General features: G+C 42.9%; 1 protein-coding gene across 2 annotated transcripts in view; it reads right to left on the minus strand.

Moving 5' to 3' along the window:
- Window positions 1–20381, minus strand: part of itga9 (integrin subunit alpha 9) — a 151315-nt gene that overhangs the window by 12993 nt on the left and 117941 nt on the right. For both annotated transcript variants that reach the window (XM_036956146.2, XM_090212956.1), the window contains 7 exons: window positions 16259–16345; window positions 15585–15664; window positions 13763–13846; window positions 12333–12441; window positions 7301–7408; window positions 2717–2842; window positions 1148–1267 (listed from right to left, as the gene is read on the minus strand). In XM_036956146.2, the coding sequence (XP_036812041.2) occupies window positions 1148–1267; window positions 2717–2842; window positions 7301–7408; window positions 12333–12441; window positions 13763–13846; window positions 15585–15664; window positions 16259–16345 (714 nt within the window). The remainder of the gene's footprint in view (window positions 1–1147; window positions 1268–2716; window positions 2843–7300; window positions 7409–12332; window positions 12442–13762; window positions 13847–15584; window positions 15665–16258; window positions 16346–20381) is intronic.

The following is a 20381-nucleotide window of genomic DNA, read 5'->3' on the forward strand; positions in this document are numbered from 1 at the left end:
AATAACCATGTAATAACATGTAATGTCATATGTAATAACCATGTAACAATGTCATATGTAATAACCATGTAACAACCATGTAACAATGTCATATGTAATAACCATGTAACAACCATGTAACAATGTCATATGTAATAACCATGTAACAATGTCATATGTAATAACCATGTAACAATGTTATATGTAATAATCATGTAACAATGTCATATGTAATAATCATGTAACAACCATGTAACAATGTCATATGTAATAACCATGTAACAACCATGTAACAACCATGTAACAATGTCATATGTAATAATCATGTAACAATGTCATATGTAATAATCATGTAACAACCATGTAACAATGTCATATGTAATAACCATGTAACAACCATGTAACAATGTCATATGTAACAACCATGTAACAATGTTATGTAATAATCATGTAACAATGTCATATGTAATAATCATGTAACAACCATGTAACAATGTCATATGTAATAATCATGTAACAACCATGTAACAATGTCATATGTAATAATCATGTAACAATGTCATATGTAATAATCATGTAACAACCATGTAACAATGTCATATGTAATAATCATGTAACAACCATGTAACAATGTCATATGTAATAATCATGTAACAGCCATGTAACAATGTCATATGTAATAATCATGTAACAACCATGTAACAATGTCATATGTAATAATCATGTATCAACCATGTAACAATGTCATATGTAATAATCATGTAACAACCATGTAACAATGTCATATGTAACAACCATGTAACAATGTCATATGTAATAACCATGTAACAACCATGTAACATTGTCATATGTAACAACCATGTAACAATGTCATATGTAATAACCATGTAACAACCATGTAATAATCATGTAACAACCATATAACAATGTCATATGTAACAACCATGTAACAATGTCATATGTAATAACCATGTAACAACCATGTAACAACCATGTAACAATGTCATATGTAACAACCATGTAACAATGTCATATGTAATAACCATGTAACAACCATGTAATAATCATGTAACAACCATATAACAATGTCATATGTAATAACCATGTAACAACCATGTAATAATCATGTAACAACCATGTAATAATTATGTAATAACCATGTGCATACCCGATTCAGTATCTCTGTGTTTAGTAGAAGTTTCACATCTATACTGATAGCATCCTCTTTGGTCTGGGAGCCTAGAGTACATGAGATAGTTAAACATGCTCTCCCTGGCCGGTCACAATCCTGTTGGAGAGAGAGATGAGGTAGAGAGACAGTGAGAGGGGGAATTGGGAGAGAAAGAGAGAGAGCGAGCGAGGTGGAGAGAGAGAGGAAGGATAGGGATTGAGAGAGAGAAAGAGAGAGAGAGAGAGAAGGGGGAGAGGGACAGAGAGAAAGAAGGGGGATATAGAGCGGGAGCGATATAGAGCGGGAGCGAGAGAGAGCGCGAGAGAAGGGGGAGAGACATAGGGACACAGAGAGAGAAAGAATGGGGGATAGAGAGCGGGAGCGAGAGAGAGAAGTGGAGAGAGATAGGGACACAGAGAGAGAAAGGGGGGATAGAGAGAGGGAGAGAGGACAGAGAGAGAAAGAAGGAGAGAGAGGTGAACAGTTGTTACACTACAACACACATCATACATCAGCAGGGGAAATACCTTCAGTGAACCCTAAAACTCCACTGACTGTGACTGTCCCAAGTGTGTGTGGAAGTGTGTGTGCATGCATCTGTATGTTTGCATGAGTGCGTCTGTGTGTGAAACTTTCTATTTTTGTGCCTATGTGTGTGTGTGTGTGTGTTTCTCTCTCTGTGTCTGTGTTGTGTGTTTCTCTCTCTGTGTCTGTGTTGTGTGTTTCTCTCTCTGTGTCTGTGTTGTGTGTTTCTCTCTCTGTGTCTGTGTTGTGTGTTTCTCTCTCTGTGTCTGTGTTGTGTGTTTCTCTCTCTGTGTCTGTGTTGTGTGTTTCTCTCTCTGTGTCTGTGTTGTGTGTTTCTCTCTCTGTGTCTGTGTTGTGTGTTTCTCTCTCTGTGTCTGTGTTGTGTGTTTCTCTCTCTGTGTCTGTGTTGTGTGTTTCTCTGTGTCTGTGTTATGTGTTTCTCTCTCTGTGTGTGTTGTGTGTTTCTCTCTCTGTGTGTGTTGTGTGTTTCTCTCTCTGTGTCTGTGTTATGTGTTTCTCTCTCTGTGTCGTGTATTTCTCTCTCTGTGTCTGTGTTGTGTGTTTCTCTCTCTGTGTCTGTGTTGTGTGTTTCTCTCTCTGTGTCTGTGTTATGTGTTTCTCTCTCTGTGTCTGTGTTGTGTGTTTCTCTCTGTGTCTGTGTTATGTGTTTCTCTCTGTGTCTGTGTTATGTGTTTCTCTCTCTGTGTCTGTGTTGTGTGTTTCTCTCTCTGTGTCTGTGTTGTGTGTTTCTCTCTCTGTGTCTGTGTTGTGTGTTTCTCTCTCTGTGTCTGTGTTGTGTGTTTCTCTCTCTGTGTCTGTGTTGTGTATTTCTCTCTCTGTGTCTGTGTTGTGTGTTTCTCTCTCTGTGTCTGTGTTGTGTGTTTCTCTCAATGTGTCTGTGTTGTGTGTTTCTCTCTCTGTGTCTGTGTTGTGTTTCTCTCTGTGTCTGTGTTGTGTTTCTCTCTCTGTGTCTGTGTTGTGTATTTCTCTCTCTGTGTCTGTGTTGTGTGTTTCTCTCTGTATGCGTGTGTGTTTATTTACCAGGACCCTGCGGCCAGACTTGGTGAAGAAGGCGAAGATGGTGTGGAAGATATTCTCTCTGTCCTGGGGGATGGTACAGGGCTGGGGGTTCCTGTGGGGGGTACAGTTCCCTCGCCCCTCCGCCACCTGGGGAGATGGAGGGAGAGGGGGAGAGAGGAGGGGGAAGTTGAGGGAGGAGAGGGAGGATAGGAGTTGGAGAGAGAAATATCTCAGAATTGTTCAACAATATACACATTCTACAAGTAAGTAATAACAGAGGATTCTCCTGAGAGCCCAATAATGTTATTTTTAAGACCCACTGATGTGCATACAAATATATTTATCATAATGTTAAAGGTTTAACAATATGTTTATTGGTTTAACATGATTTTTACTTGTTTTAAAAAGTACAAGGACTGGGTGCCTGTGGGACCGTCGGTGAGTGAAGAGAAAAGACTCTGGTTCATTAGACTCGGCCTTCAGCTTGTAGGGGTCCCCAGGGTGTGAGCTTGAGAGTGTGGATGTGGAGACTGTCTCTGTCCCAAATGGGAACCTACTTCCTATATAGTGCTCTGGTCAAAAGTAGTACACTATATAGGGAGTAGGCTGCCATTTGGGACGCAAGCCTGTCTATCAGGCATACTGTCAGCTATTCCTGCTGATGTCCCAGGATTATGGGTCTTAGGGGTTGAGAGGAAGTTCTGTCCCCCAGCAGGAGGGCAGGAGGTGGGGGTAGAAAACGACAGACGGTGCCGCTCCCTGACAGGTTTCCCATATGGAGTGATTTAGAGCCAGGGTGGTTTATCACCACCAACCATACCCCCAGGGAACACTTCCCCTTTCCTCTCTCTGCTTACCCTTTCCTCTGCCTCCCCCCTCTCCCCCCATATCTCTCTCTTTGTCGCTCTTTCTTTCTCCCTCCCCCACCATTTCTCTCTCTCTACTATCCCTCTTTTTCTCCCTCTGTCTCGCTCCACTGTCTCGCTCCACACTCTGTTTCTCTCTCTCCATCTCTCCATCTCTACCCGACCCCCCCTTTTTCTTTCTCTCTCTCACAACCTCACCCTCTCTCTTATCCAGAAGGGGAAGTGTCCTATAACCTCTCCATTGTCTGTTTTATACCACCCACTACCTCTCTACCCCTTCAGAGCACTATTTTATTCTATTTACAATCGCTACACTTTTATGACTTTGGGCTTAACTGTCCAGGGTGTCCTGTGTTTTTGTTACTTCAATCCACTGCCTGAGAAAGAGTCATGTCTGTGACCCAAATTGCACTCTGTTCCCTATATAGGGCACTACTTTGTCGGGAATAGGATGCCATTTTGGACAGACAATATCATTCATACAGTGGGTTAACTTGAACTCTGTCTGTTAGATGAGAGAGAGAGAGAGATATAGAAAGAGTGAGGTGAGAGAGAATGCGAAAATGAGATAGAAAGAGAGAGAGAGAGAGAGAATGAGAGCGATAAAGAATGAGAGAGAGAGAGAGAGAGACAGAGAGAGAGAGAGAGAAAGAAAGAGAGAGAGAGAAAGAGAGAGGAGAGAGAAAGAGAGAGGAGAGAGAAAGGAGAGAGAGAGTGAGAGAAAGAGAGAGAAAGAGAGAAAAAGAGAGAGAGGAGAGAGACTCCCTGCTGGAAGATAATTTAATGGTATGGAATTCTGAATAGATTGATGGTATGTTTAGTTTCCCTAGAGTAAGGACCACAGCTCATTTTGCTGTGATACATTATATCAATAAAGACATTGTTGACTCTCAAAAGCTGGTTTTGTTTTACGACTGCATCATTATTGTACATGAAAAAAAAAAAAAATTCTGGCATCAGTGTGTAGCCCACCATTTGGTGCCAGACAGGTGTTGGACTAATTAACCAATTATGTTTATTTATTTTGTATCCATTGCTACCAGATTCTTAGTTAATACCAATCAAATATCAGGTAAGTATAATCTTAAACCGAGCTCCTAAATAAAGGGTTAACTTGTTGTTTTTTTTACACTGAAATCAATACGTTAGGGTGAATGTAAGATCATGACTGGAAATCAAACTAACTGCAACGCGCCAAGTTTTTTTGCTCGTTTTTCTTGCATGTTTATTTTGTCTGTTAATAGATGTCTGTCACGCTGAAATACAGTATAAGGAGAACATCTCACTGTAAAATCCTTATCCATATAGGACAGAGAGACTACATATTCAGACAGTGTTAATTAACACAGACAAAGGGTGTATCCAAAATGGCACCCTATTCCCTATGTAGTGCACTACTTTTGACCAGGGCCCCAGTTTCTGATCGCTGGGACTCCAAATCTACGTTGGGGATGTTATAGAATAGTAGAATGATCTGCAGGTGTCCCATTACCCCCCGTTTCCCCCGCCATCTCCCCGTTAGTTCCATGCGAGCTATCTGATCCTTCCAAGTGATTCCAGATGTGGTGACGCAGGGTGGGATACGGTCTGCAGTCTCTGCTCCAGTCCTCCCATTCACACAGTCAACACAATTAACAGGTTGAGCTCTCCCCTGATCTACCTATATGCAGGGGTTATGATAACACAGCACCCACTGAGGGTATGGAGTTTCTCAGCCTAAATGAGAAACTGCGGTTCTGAAACAAAATGGTCGCCCAGCCAGGCTAGCTATAGTAGCTGTATCAACATTTCTTTCCCCTTTATAGATTTTTTGGGGGGCTCAAAAGGTGCCTCGCACTGTTCTAACAGGTCCTGTGTTCCATGACCCGAGACAGATAAACTAGCAGCTTGTATTAAAGTGTTTGCTACTGTGGATCCAGAGCACTCGGCCATGAAGGCAAACAAGAGTGATAGACTTCATTCTGTAGGATAAAGGCAACAAAGGATGTGGATGGCCTGTAGGTCGATAAACCAATAAATAACGCCAGAGGTACTGATGTTTGGGCGAATGGGTAAATAGTGTGGGGAGACTGCTGTTGGACATATACACAGCGAAATAATGTTATGGGTCTCCCCTCTGAGCCTGGTTCTTGTCTAGATATCTTCCTTCTAGGAAGTTTTTCACTAGCCTTTTGCTTGCCCTTTGAAGTCCAGGCTCGGTTAAGCATTAGCATGCTTCAGTTCGGCTGGCGCCTAGCTGAACTTGGCTAGGCAAACCGAACGAATGTGCTCGCATAGTCCCTTAAAAGACCTTCGCTTGAACAATTAGAAAAAAAGCGCCAATAGCACTATTTGTCCACTTTGAGATGCCATAGCCAATATACACTTCCTCAAAATTGTTAGAATTAAACTCAAGAAATCTGTCATTCATTTCGATGTTTTTGCCGAGGAGATCTCAGTCACGCAATTTTACTTCTAACTAAGATGTTTAGTGCAGTATTTCTCAATAACAAATTGTGCATAAAAACGAGTCATCTCTCGTTTAATGACAAAAAAATACTTTATTGAAGAATCCCTACTGCTGACCAATCACCGTCGAAGGGGCGTAGACTTCGGCTACTGACCTTGGCTTGCCTCGAGAAAGAATGATGTGAGCCCGAACAGCCCCTCCAAAAAACTTACCGAAGTTCAAAACAAACAAAAACGGCACAAAATACCGTCATGAGCCCTATTTGCGCGGGACTAGAATTACTATAGATTACCCCAGCATGTCCGTTTTTCCAGTGGACGATTCGGATGGGATTAGTTTTACCAAACTGCCCCTGCAATCATTTGTTTTCCTCATTCAAAATTGACCGCTATGAAGGAAGCCTGGAGGCTCTGCAGGCGAGAAGATATTTCAAATGTCTAGGAATATGCTGATATTGACCTGATGACTTTCAGTCAAAATAATAATGCATATCAATTCACTTCCTTCAACCTACGCAGACATTTAATTACCTGACGTATTTTGCAATTTATCAATTCATTAGCACAATATCGTCCACTTCATTATTTAAAAGAGATGTATGGCACTAGGAAAGTTGATATGTGACAAAACAGATCATTCATCTGTAGGCCAAAGCATAGCACTTTGTTTAAGTGTCGATTTGTTCCCATGTTCTTACCCAAACTGGGTGCTCCACCTGTTAAACTCTGTAATATCCCTTAAAATACAGGAATGATGATTCGCACAGGATAAGTATTATCAGAGGACCTGGGAGTTTTCTGAAAAACAGTAGGTTTTTAGGGCTGGGATAACAACCTTCCTGTAAAAATGAGTGACATGGCAGATTCGGACAGGACTAAAATGACAGATGTGGTGATTTGTGCTCGTGCACATAATTCCATTACCCGAGCTGCCGCAGTAAAACCGCCCCAATAGGGCTATAATATATGCACAAACTGTTTTGGCTGGGAAGCATGCGGACGCCTTCGGTGTAAAGCACTTTGTAGAGTCTGCTGATGTAACAAGGACCTTATACATGAGTCTGATTCATAGACTGCTTTTGGATGGATGGATTGGTAAATAATGTAGATACCGGTCGACCATTTGGACAGACAGGTAAAAAGACTGTTGTTGGCAGACAGGTAGGCCAGACTGAGGTACACATCTGCCCTTTTGCCAGCTAGATAGACAGACAGACAGACAGACAGACAGACAGACAGACAGACAGACAGACAGACAAACAGACACAGACAGACACACAGACAGACAGACCTGTGAGTCCATGATGAGGAACATGTCGGCCCCATTGCCAGCCAGCCGGTTGGGGATCCTGATGTCCACTATGGAGCCAGGGAGCCGGCTGGGGCCATTGTTGATCACCTGGAAGAAGATGAGAAAGAGGGAAATATTAGGGAGAGAAATATTTTGGAGGGTAGAGAGAAATAGAAAGTCGGGGGTTAGAGAGGTAGAGAATTGAGGTTAGAGAGAGATGGTGGGGGCGGTGCCTAGCTCCACTCCCATTCCCCAGGCGCTCTCATTTGTTGACTTCTGTAACCGTAAAAGTCTTGGTTTCATGCATGTTAACATTAGAAGCCTCCTCCCTAAGTTTGTTTTATTCACTGCCCTAGCAGACTCTGGCTTAGGAAGACCACCAAAAACCCTGAAAGTTCCATCCCTAACTATAACATTTTCCGACAAGATAGAACTGCCAAAGGGGGCGGGGTTTCAATCTACTGCAGGGATAGCCTGCAAAGTTCTCTAATACTATCCAGGTCTGTGCCCAAACAATTTGAGCTTCTACTTTTAAAAATCCACCTCTCCAGAAACAAGTCTCTTACCGTTGCCGTTGCCCCCAGCTGTGCCCTGGACAAAATATTGCGAATTGATTGCCCCCCCTCCCCCCATCTATCTTCAGAGTTCGTTCTGTTAGGTGACCTAAACTGGGACATGCTTAACACCCCGGCCATCCTACAATCTAAGCTTGATGCTCTCAATCTCACACAAATTATTAATGAACCCACCAGGTACAACCCCAAATCCATAAACACGGGCACCCTCATAGATATCATCCTAACCAACCTGCCCTCCAAATACACCTCTGCTGTCTTCAACCAGGATCTCAGCGATCACTGCCTCATTGCCTGCATCCGTAATGGGTCCGCGGTCAAGCGACCACCCCTCATCACTGTCAAATGCTCCCTAAAACACTTCTGCGAGCAGGCCTTTCTATTCGACCTGGCCCGGGTATCCTGGAAGGATATTGACCTCATTCCGTCAGTAGAGGACGCTTGGTTGTTCTTTAAAAGTGCTTTCCTCACCATCTTAAATAAGCATGCTCCATTCCAAAAAATTTGAACAAGGAACAGATATAGCCCTTGGTTCACTCCAGACCTGACTGCCCTTGACCAGCACAAAAACGTCCTATGGCGTACTGCATTAGCATCGAATAGCCCCCACGATATGCAACTTTTCAGGGACGTTAGGAACCAATATACACAGGCAGTTAGGAAAGCAAAGGCTATCTTTTTCAAACAGACATTTGCATCCTGTAGCACTAACTCCAAAAAGTTTTGTGACACTGTAAAGTCCATGGAGAATAAGAGCACCTTCTCACAGCTGCCCACTGCACTGAGGCTAAGAAACACTGTCACCACCGATAAATACGCAATAATTGAGAATTTCAATAAGCATTTTTCTACTGACCATGCTTTCCACCTGGCTGCCCCGACCCCGGTCAACAGCCCTGCACCCCTCACTGCAACTTGCCCAAGCCTCCCCATTTCTCCTTCACCCAAATCCAGATAGCTGATGTTCTGAAAGAGCTGCAAAATCTGGACCCCTACAAATCAGCAGGGCTAGACAATCTGGACCCTCTCTGAAATTGTTGCAACCCCTATTACTAGCTTGTTTCAACCTCTCTTTTGTATCATCTGAGATCCCCAAAGATTGGAAAGCTGCCATGTTCATCCCCCTCTTCAAAGGGGGAGACACTCTAGACCCAAACTGCTACAGACCTACAGTGCCTTGCGAAAGTATTCGGCCCCCTTGAACTTTGTGACCTTTTGCCACATTTCAGGCTTCAAACATAAAGATATAAATCTGTATTTTTTTGTGAAGAATCAACAACAAGTGGGACACAATCATGAAGTGGAACGACATTTATTGGATATTTCAAACTTTTTTAACAAATCAAAAACTGAAAAATTGGGCGTGCAAAATTATTCAGCCCCCTTAAGTTAATACTTTGTAGCGCCACCTTTTGCTGCGATTACAGCTGTAAGTCGCTTGGGGTATGTCTCTATCAGTTTTGCACATCGAGAGACTGAAATGTTTTCCCATTCCTCCTTGCAAAACAGCTCGAGCTCAGTGAGGTTGGATGGAGAGCATTTGTGAACAGCAGTTTTCAGTTCTTTCCACAGATTCTCGATTGGATTCAGGTCTGGACTTTGACTTGGCCATTCTAACACCTGGATATGTTTATTTTTGAACCATTCCATTGTAGATTTTGCTTTATGTTTTGGATCATTGTCTTGTTGGAAGACAAATCTCCGTCCCAGTCTCAGGTCTTTTGCAGACTCCATCAGGTTTTCTTCCAGAATGGTCCTGTATTTGGCTCCATCCATCTTCCCATCAATTTTAACCATCTTCCCTGTCCCTGCTGAAGAAAAGCAGGCCCAAACCATGATGCTGCCACCACCATGTTTGACAGTGGGGATGGTGTGTTCAGTGTGATGAGCTGTGTTGCTTTTACGCCAAACGTAACGTTTTGCATTGTTGCCAAAAGGTTCAATTTTGATTTCATCTGACTAGAGCACCTTCTTCCACATGTTTGCTGTGTCTCCCAGGTGGCTTGTGGCAAACTTTAAACAACACTTTTTATGGATATCTTTAAGAAATGGCTTTCTTCTTGCCACTCTTCCATAAAGGCCAGATTTGTGCAATATACGACTGATTGTTGTCCTATGGACAGAGTCTCCCACCTCAGCTGTAGATCTCTGCAGTTCATCCAGAGTGATCATGGGCCTCTTGGCTGCATCTCTGATCAGTCTTCTCCTTGTATGAGCTGAAAGTTTAGAGGGACGGCCAGGTCTTGGCAGATTTGCAGTGGTCAGATACTCCTTCCATTTCAATATTATCGCTTGCACAGTGCTCCTTGGGATGTTTAAAGCTTGGGAAATCTTTTTGTATCCAAATCCGGCTTTAAACTTCTTCACAACAGTATCTCGGACCTGCCTGGTGTGTTCCTTGTTCTTCATGATGCTCTCTGCACTTTTAACGGACCTCTGAGACTATCACAGTGCAGGTGCATTTATACAGAGACTTGATTACACACAGGTAGATTGTATTTATCATCATTAGTCATTTAGGTCAACATTGGATCATTCAGAGATCCTCACTGAACTTCTGGAGAGAGTTTGCTGCACTGAAAGTAAAGGGGCTGAATAATTTTGCACGCCCAATTTTTCAGTTTTTGATTTGTTAAAAAAGTTTGAAATATCCAATAAATGTCGTTCCACTTCATGATTGTGTCCCACTTGTTGTTGATTCTTCACAAAAAAATACAGTTTTATATCTTTATGTTTGAAGCCTGAAATGTGGCAAAAGGTCGCAAAGTTCAAGGGGGCCGAATACTTTCGCAAGGCACCGTATATCTATCCCACCATGCCTTTCTAAGGTCTTCGAAAGCCAAGTTAACAAACAGATCACCGGCCATTTCGAATTCCACCGTACCTTCTCCGCTATGCAATCTGGTTTCAGAGCTGGTATACGGGTGTACCTCAGCCACGCTCAAGGTCCTAAACGATATCATAACCGCCATCAATAAGAGACAATACTGTGCAGCTGTTTTCATTGACCTGGCCAAGGCTTTCGACTGTCAATCACCATATTCTTATCGGCAGACTCAACAGCCGTGGCTTCTCAAAAGACTGCCTAGCCTGGTTCACCAACTACTTCTCTGACAGAGTTCAGTGTGTCAAATCGGAGGGCCTGTTGTCCAGAACTCTGGCAGTCTCAATGGGGGTGCCACAAGGTTCAAGCCTCGGGCCGACTCTTTTCTCTGTATAAATCAATGATGTCGCTCTTGTTGCTGGTGATTCTCTGATCCACCTGTACGCAGATGACACCATTCTGTATACTTCTGGCCCTTCTTCGGACACTGTTAACTAACCTCCAGACGAGCTTCAATGCCATACAACTCTCCTTCCGTAGCCTCCAACTGCTCTTAAGTGCAAGCAAAACTAAATGCATACCCTTCAACCGATCGCTGCCCAAACCTACCCACCCGTCCAGCATCACTACTCTGGACGGTTCTGACTTAGAATATGTGGACAACTACAAATACCTAGGTGTCTGGTTAGACTGTAAACTCTCCTTCCAGACTCACATTAAGCATCTCCAATCCAAAATTAAATCTAGCATCCTTCACTCATGCTGCCTAACATACTCCAGTAAAATTTACTATCCTACCGATCCCGAGCCTCCAACACTCTACTCAGAAAATTGGATGCAGTCTATCACAGTGCCATCCGTTATTGTCACCAAGCCCCACATACTACCCACCACTGCGACCTGTATGCTCTCGTTGACTGGCCCTCGCTTCATATCTGTCGCCAAACCCACTGGCTCCAGGTCATCTATAAGTTGTTGCTAGGTAAAGCCCCGCCTTATGTCAGCTCACTGGTCACCATAGCAGCACCCACCCGCAGCACGCGCTCCAGCAGGTACATTTCACTGGTCACCCCCAAAGCCAATTCCTCCTCCGGCCGCATTTTCTTCCAGCTCTCTGCTGCCAATGACTGGAACGAACTGCAAAAATCACTGAAGCTGGAGACTCATATCTCCCTCACTAGCTTTAAGCAACAGCTGTCAGAGCAGTTCACAGATCACTGCACTTGTACATAGCCCATCTGTAAATAGCCCATCCAATCTACCTCATCACCATATTGCTATTTACTTTGCATCCCAGTACCGCTACTTACACACTCATCTTCTGCACATCTATCACCCCAGTGTTTAATTTGCCATACTGTAATAATTTCGCCACTATGGCCTATTTATTGCCTCACCCTCCTTATCCTACCTCATTTGCACACACTGTATATAGACTTTCTCTATTGTATTATTGACTGTATGTTTGTTTATTCCATGTGTAACTCTGTGTTGTTGTTTGTGTCGCACTGCTTTGCTTTATCTTGACCAGGTCGCAGTTGTAAATGAGAACTTGTTCTCAACTGGCCTACCTGGTTAAATAAAGGTGAAATTAATCAAATAAACGGGGTGCCGGGAGGGGTGTCACCAGTACCTGAAAGGTGAAATTGAGTGGCTGGAAGTTACACTCCATGTCCTCCAGCTGGACGAAGCGAGAGGCATCGATGGAGTTCCCATACTCAAAGGACGTCGGGTTCACCACACTGTGGACAGACGGACGGACAGAGACAGACAGAATGTCAGGCATCAAGGCAGACAGGCAGGCAGATGGACAGTTAGACAGTTCAACTAACAGTCAGTCAGTCAGTCAGACAGACAGTAATTGGTATTGCACATTACCAACAGATTCATTTTTTTGTAACAAATTTGTGTAGGTCTGTATGTTTCATATATAAATTGACTGTAAGAGAGGGTGATTAAAGACTGGTGTGTGTTGTCCAGATGTTTTCTTTGTGTCCTGCGGGGGAGGAAGGCTGTTCTGTTGTTGTGAGAATGAAACATTTCAGCTTGAAAGCCCTTTATGTCTAGCTGCATTTTATCAGAGAGTTAGTTCGTTCAGAGAGAGAGAGAGAGAGCGAGGGACAGACACAGAGAGAGAAACACACAGAGAGAGAGACAAGAGAAACAGAGAGAGACAGACATAAAGAGAGTATAAATCAGAGAAAATGGAGAGAGAGATGCAATGTCCAAATGGCCAAGTTCCTCCACAGAGAGAAAACAGCTCAGCTACAGCTCTGCTGTCTGATAATGCTGTCTGATAATGTAACTCAGCTCTGTCAGTCTGGTGACTTTAATCTGTCAAGAGGCTTAGAACAGAGCTGTAGAGACCAGGCAGACACACAAACTAGCAGAGAAACTGAGCATTAGTTTGACTACCACTTTGATCTTAATGTGACCGTTTATATTAATCTTGATACAGTTAAAATAAACAGCTTGATTTTAGCCTACCATCTTATCATGCAGTCCTGCTGCTTGATTCTGTATATTTGAATAATCCATGGTGTTGTCTAGTGACTTCATCTGATAGCATATGTGTAGCATAAATTCAGAGTCTACGCACCAAGACAGTATGGGAATGTAGTGTGTTTGGCCCATAGAGATAGTTAGAGGATTCAACTTTGATATAACACATTTTTGCATGGGCATTGCCATCTTCTTCTTGAGTGCTATGGTTTGTAAATGGCTTTAAGCTATATCACCGCCATCTAGTGGCTACAATAAATGAATTACAATATTTGGTTCAGGACTCCAGCACTGCAGATGGCGGTAAAATCACTAATATTAGCTTTACGCTTTTTTCAAACACAAAATAAGCAAATTGACTACTTTAAAATGGAGATAGCCTTAATGGCGCTGCCCATGCTGGCACAGATGCCGTTATAGCACAGACACAAAGATCTTTCCATCTCTATGGTTTGGCCTAACTGTAATGAATGGCTTACAGTATGTCTAGAGTTAGCAGACCACTCCCATTGCAGACAAAGTAATTATGTTTTGTCCTCTTGCGCATTTTGAACCACTTACCCAGTGATAGTTGTGTCTACCTCATGGACCAGTGGGATAGAAAGATCCAAGGTGTTGTCCAACAGTTTATGTTCAGGGTTGGCACTACAATGAGAAAACAATAACAGGCATTTAACATATAGTCAATGATAGTAGATGTTAATACATTAACAATGCCAATTTTCAGCATAGTGATTCAAGTACAAATCTTTGTATTCTTGACAGCAACATGAAAGAGAAAGTTAGCTAGGTCTTAAATTCTTCTGCTAACTTCACTAATCTGGCAACTTGAAGTTATCCACCCCTCCCAGCCTTATGTGACAGCAGACCCCTCCCAGCCTTATACGACAGCAGACCCCTTCTGGTCTTATGTGAAAGCAGTTGTAGCCATAGCCGCGGGAAGCAGGGGTTCTGAGGGTACTGCAGCACCCCCTGTAAAATCAAAATATAGAATAATAATCAGAATTTTAAAAGAAAATCTACTTTTTTGAAATATATACTTTTTCACAAAAGTAGTGCACTGGGCCTTTACTAGTATTGGCGGACCAATATAGACATCTGTAATATTTTGTATTCTGTACATGCTTCCTTCTTTTCACTCTGTCAATTAGGTTAGTATTGTGGAGTAACTACACTTGTTGTTAATCCATCCTCAGTTTTCTTCTATCACAGTCTCATGGTGAAATCATGCCAGTTTATTCCTCTCTGGGAACAGAGTTAGGAAGGCAGCCTGTATCTTTGTAGTGACCATCCAAACTGTAATTAATAACTTAATTATGCTCAAAGGGATATTCAACGTCCGTTTTTTCTTTTGACCCATCTACCAAAAGGTGCCCTTCTTTGCGAGGCGTTGGAAAACCTGGTCTCTGTGGTTGAATATGTGTTTGAAATGCACGGCTTGACTGAGGGTCCTTACAGATAATTGTATGTGTGGGGTACAGCGATTAATGTATGTTAAACACTATTATTGCACAAACAGTGAGTCCATACAACTTATTACGTAACTTGTTAAGAACATTTTTTACTCCTGAACTTATTTAGGCATGCCATAACAAAGGGGTTGAATACTTGTTGACTCAAGACATTTCTTTAATTACTTTGCAAAAAAATTTAAAAACATAATTCCACTTTGACATTAAAGGGTATTGGGTAGGCCAGTTACAAAAATATACACATTTAGTATATTTTAAATTCAGGCTGTAACACAACAAAATGTGAAAAAATCAAGGGGTGTGATTACTTTCTGAAGGCACTCTATGTGTGTGTATGTTTAGGGGAGGACTTCTACTCTGACTACCAGGCATGATTCGCAAAGTGTACAAATGAAATGTAAATATTTTACCAGTCTATATCGTGTGTATACATCTTCTCATTACCAACAAATGGTCCTGGTTTAGGCTTACCTTACACTAACAACTTTCCCTTTTACTCAACTTACATCGTCTCAATGTACAGCGTCTCAACGTACAGCGTCTCAACGTACAGCGTCTCAACGTACAGCGTCTCAACGTACAACGTCTCAACGTACAGCGTCTCAACGTACATCGTCTCAACGTACAACGTCTCAACGTACAGCGTCTCAACGTACAGCGTCTCAACGTACAACGTCTCAACGTACAGCGTCTCAACGTACAGCGTCTCAACGTACAGCGTCTCAACGTACAGCGTCTCAACGTACAACGTCTCAACGTACAGCGTCTCAACGTACAGCGTCTCAACGTACAACGTCTCAACTTACAGCGTCTCAACGTACAACGTCTCAACGTACATCGTCTCAACGTACAGCGTCTCAACGTACAGCGTCTCAACGTACATCGTCTCAACGTACAGCGTCTCAACTTACCTTTTTGCATGAACTACAAACTGCAATGTCTCATTTTCCCCTGAAAGCCGGCTTGTGTCGAAGATCACTGCAAGATGATACTGAGGAAAGACAATGTAAGAGGAGAAGTATTGGGGAAAGCTTTTAGTAAAGTGACATGATGTATATCAAGTAGTTGTCAAAATCATTAGTTTGCTTTTCAGGCTCTGCAGAGTGACATGGCCCAGTGACTGCAGACGATACTGTAAGTGTATGGTATGCCATCCTGTTGTGGTTGTGTTTACAACAACTAGACACTACATGGTATGTATGGACAGACGTTTATGTCTAAACTACAAACAGACAAGTATTGACTGTAAAAAATGCATTGCTAAAGTTCCGTGATTATGTTTAGGACAGCTACATTAGTCTGTGCTCTTGCTAAAGGAAATGTTGTGCTTGGGTAAGGATAACAACTAAACACTGAATGGTATGTTTGGTATGGGAAGACTTTGATGTAGAAACTACAAAACGTATTGTCTGTAAAATATTTAGAATAGGTAAACATTTTGCCAAGACCATTAGGAGCTATACCTTAGTCTGTGCTTTAAAAAAAAAGGTTGTGCTTGGGTAAAGACAACAGGACACTATCTATAGCATGGTAACTGTATGATACATGGATGTAAACATTTTGCCATGACAATTAGGAGCTATACCTTAGTCTGTGCTCTCATGAAGGGAAATCCCACGCTGCATTTGAGGAAGTCTAAATCAACAAGACCACAGGAAATACCCTTCTCTTCCTTCAATAGATAAACACACAGGGAGGGAGGAATTGGGGGAGGACGGAGGGAGTGAGAACCAAGGTGAACGCAGCATAAACAAAATATCATCACGGTGAAAAACTCACTTCACATTATATGGCTGTGCCTCGGAGGAAAAATGACTTATTGAAAGGAGAAACACAGACAGAGGGATGGGGGATGGAGAAAGAGCGAGAGAGAGAGAAAGAACGGGAGAGAGAGGGGGAGAGAGAGGAGGGTGGAGAGAGCATGAGCGCAAGAGACATAGAAAGAGTGACAACCAAAGACACAGTATTAGAGAATGAGTGAGCCATGGTGAAAGCATTGAGAGAGGAGCCAATGGAAATGACAACAATGAACAGAGCTGATTCATCCACTTCACCATCCAGTATATACATACTGACATTAAAAGCTGTGCCTGTGAGGAGAAAGTATAGTACAGTGTATAAACTGACTAGATATTAGCTCCTACAAAAACATTTCATATTTTTTCAATGCAGGTAAACATTTAGCTAATATACAATGACGTACGCTCAATGATAAAGAATTGACGACAGTATTAGATTTTTTTAAAGAATTCACACTCCAAACTCTCTTGTCCCTGCAGGAGAGGACGGTAAAAGAGGGAGGACAACCTCTAATTAGCGCAGGTAATAGGTCCTGGTTAAAAGTAGTACACTATATAGGTAATAGGTCCTGGTTAAAAGTAGTACACTATATAGGGAATAGGTCCTGGTTAAAAGTAGTACACTATATAGGGAATAGGTCCTGGTTAAAAGTAGTACACTATATAGGTAATAGGTCCTGGTTAAAAGTAGTACACTATATAGGGAATAGGGTGCCATTTAGGATGCCGCCTCTGTGTTTGGAAGCTTGTCTAAACAGAAGAGAGCTTCACCGGCTGGACAGTATAAACACTGTGTGTGTGTGTGTGTGTGTAAACACTCTGACTCTGAGAGGAGGAAGAATTCAAACAGTGAGAGTTCACTAAGGGGCTGCTGTTTCTGTGTGTGTGTGTGTGGGGGGGACACATTGTGTGTGTGTGTGTGTGTGTGTGTGTGTGTGTGTGTGTGTGTGTGCGTGTGTGGGGGGGGGGAACATTGTGTGTGTGTGCGTGCGTGTGTGGGGGGGGGGCACATTGTGTGTGTGTGTGTGTGCGCTGAATGTGTGTGCAGGTGTGTGACTACATGTGTGTGGAGGAGGAGGAGGAGGAGGAGGAGGATAAAAGTAAGAAGGCTGTGACACATCTCAACTTTGACAAGTTCACTGATAAAAACAGACAAAGTAGTGCTTCTGGAATGTTCAGCAGAGCTGGAAGAGGTAAATCAATGGACAACAAATATCTTCATTTATGCCTGCACGGAATCCTACTGAAGCTTTTGCACTGAATCCTACTGCAGCTTTTTAATCTTTTAAAATACTGTATTATTATTTCTACACAATTGTCAGCTTGGAAAAAGCTAAATACTATCAAAAGTCTTAATTGAACTACTACAGCACAGGTGTGAAACTCATTCCAGGGAGGGCCTAGTGTCTGCAGGTTTTTAGTTGTTCCATTAAATGAAGCCCTATACAACCAGGTGTGGGGAGTTCCTTACTAATTAGTCACCTTAATTCATCAATCAAGTACAAAGGAGTAGTGAAAACTCGCAGACACTCAGCCCTCCGTGGAATGAATTTGACACCTGTGAACTACAGTATTCATAAGGGAACTACAGCGATTCCTAACCTCAACTGGACTTTACCTAAACTACTAACTTCTGGATATGCTGCATACAAGGGATATAGTTTAGAGATTTGCTGCTTATTTACCAGGGAGATTAGAGATGAGAAATGTGCTGCTTATTTACCAGGGAGATAGATTAGAGATGAGAAATGTGCTGCTTATTTACCAGGGAGATAGATTAGAGATGAGAAATGTGCTGCTTATTTACCAGGGAGATAGATTAGAGATGAGAAATGTGCTGCTTATTTACCAGGGAGATAGATTAGAGATGAGAAATGTGCTGCTTATTTACCAGTGAGATTAGAGATGAGAAATGTGCTGCTTATTTACCAGGGAGATTAGAGATGAGAAATGTGCTGCTTATTTACCAGGGAGATAGATTAGAGATGAGAAATGTGCTGCTTATTTACCAGGGAGATAGATTAGAGATGAGAAATGTGCTGCTTATTTACCAGGGAGATTAGAGATGAGAAATGTGCTGCTTATTTACCAGGGAGATAGATTAGAGATGAGAAATGTGCTGCTTATTTACCAGTGAGATTAGAGATGAGAAATGTGCTGCTTATTTACCAGGGAGATTAGAGATGAGAAATGTGCTGCTTATTTACCAGGGAGATAGATTAGAGATGAGAAATGTGCTGCTTATTTACCAGGGAGATAGATTAGAGATGAGAAATGTGCTGCTTATTTACCAGGGAGATTAGAGATGAGAAATGTGCTGCTTATTTACCAGGGAGATAGATTAGAGATGAGAAATGTGCTGCTTATTTACCAGGGAGATAGATTAGAGGGGGCAGGGTAGCCTAGTGGTTAGAGTGTTGGACTAGTAACCGGAAGGTTGCGAGTTCAAACCCCCGAGCTGACAAGGTACAAATCTGTCGTTCTGCCCCTGAACAGGCAGTTAACCCACTGTTCCCAGGCCGTCATTGAAAATAAGAATTTGTTCTTAACTGACTTGCCTGGTTAAATAAAGGTAAAAAAAAAAAAAAAAAAAAAAAAAAAGAGATGAGAAATGTGCTGCTTATTTACCAGGGAGATTAGAGATGAGAGATTTGCTGCATATTTAACAGTGGTTACCTCTCCCTCCTCTGCTCACACACTTACGAGGAAAACATCCCTCTCATTACAAAGTCTCATCCTCCTCCTCCTCCTCCTCTTCTTTTTGCCATAGCACCTACCAACTATTACCAGTCATTAGATTTACCCTCCTTTGCTCACACCATGATGAGGAAACATCACTCCACACACCTATCATCCAGCCTCCCCTCCTTCTTCCACTCTTCCCTCCCTTACTCATCAGTTTCCCAGCTACAGGTCAGGATGGGGTGGGGGGTTAGGGTGGTGCCCACATCCCCCCCAAACCTACTACTCCCACAGCCACCTGTATGGCTGCAACTGGGATCCCAGTAGAGAGGGAGGGGACCCCAACAGGACTGGAACTGATGGAGGAATTTCCTAGCTATTTCCTGTATTCCTTCCATGCTGCTGTGCAAACAGTGCTGGGTCTTCAGGGAAGGGGGTGGGCTGGTGGGGTGATATACCACAGTGTGCCATCCCCACAAGAAAACCAGTGAAGAACAAACATAACATACAACCCATATTTATGTTGATTTATTTTCCCTTTTGTACTTTAACTATTTCCACAACACTGTACATAGCCATAGTATAACATTTGAAATGTCTCTATTCCTTTGAAACTTTTGTGATTGTAATGTTTACTGTTAATTCAACATTTGTACTGTTTATTGTCTATTCCATTTGCTTTGGCAATGTAAACATATGTTCCTCATGCCAATGAAGCCCTTTGAATTGAGAACAACACACACACACACACAGACAGAGACAGAGAGAGAGAGAGAGAGAGAGAGAGAGAGAGAGGGGACTAGGGCAGAGATAAGAGACTTGGGCAGAGTGGGGAGACTTGGGCAGAGTGGGGAGACTTGGGTAGAGTGGGGAGACTTGGGCAGAGTGGGGAGACTTGGGGAGACTTGGGCAGAGTGGGGAGACTTGGGCAGAGTGGGGAGACTTGGGCAGAGTGGGGAGACTTGGGCAGAGTGGGGAGACTTGGGCAGAGTGGGGAGACTTGGGCAGAGTGGGGAGACTTGGGCAGAGTGGGGAAACTTGGGCAGAGTGTGGAGACTAGGGCAGAGTGTGGAGACTAGGGCAGAGTGTGGAGACTAGGGCAGAGTGGGGAGACTAGGGCAGAGTGGGGAGACTAGGGCAGAGTGGGGAGACTAGGGCAGAGTGTGGAAACTTGGGCAGAGTGGGGAGACTTGGGCAGAGTGGGGAGACTTGGGCAGAGTGGGGAGA

This window comes from Oncorhynchus mykiss, chromosome 20 (genome assembly GCF_057628025.1).
Source record: "Oncorhynchus mykiss isolate SJ-2025 chromosome 20, ASM5762802v1, whole genome shotgun sequence".
Classification (NCBI taxonomy): domain Eukaryota; kingdom Metazoa; phylum Chordata; class Actinopteri; order Salmoniformes; family Salmonidae; genus Oncorhynchus; species Oncorhynchus mykiss.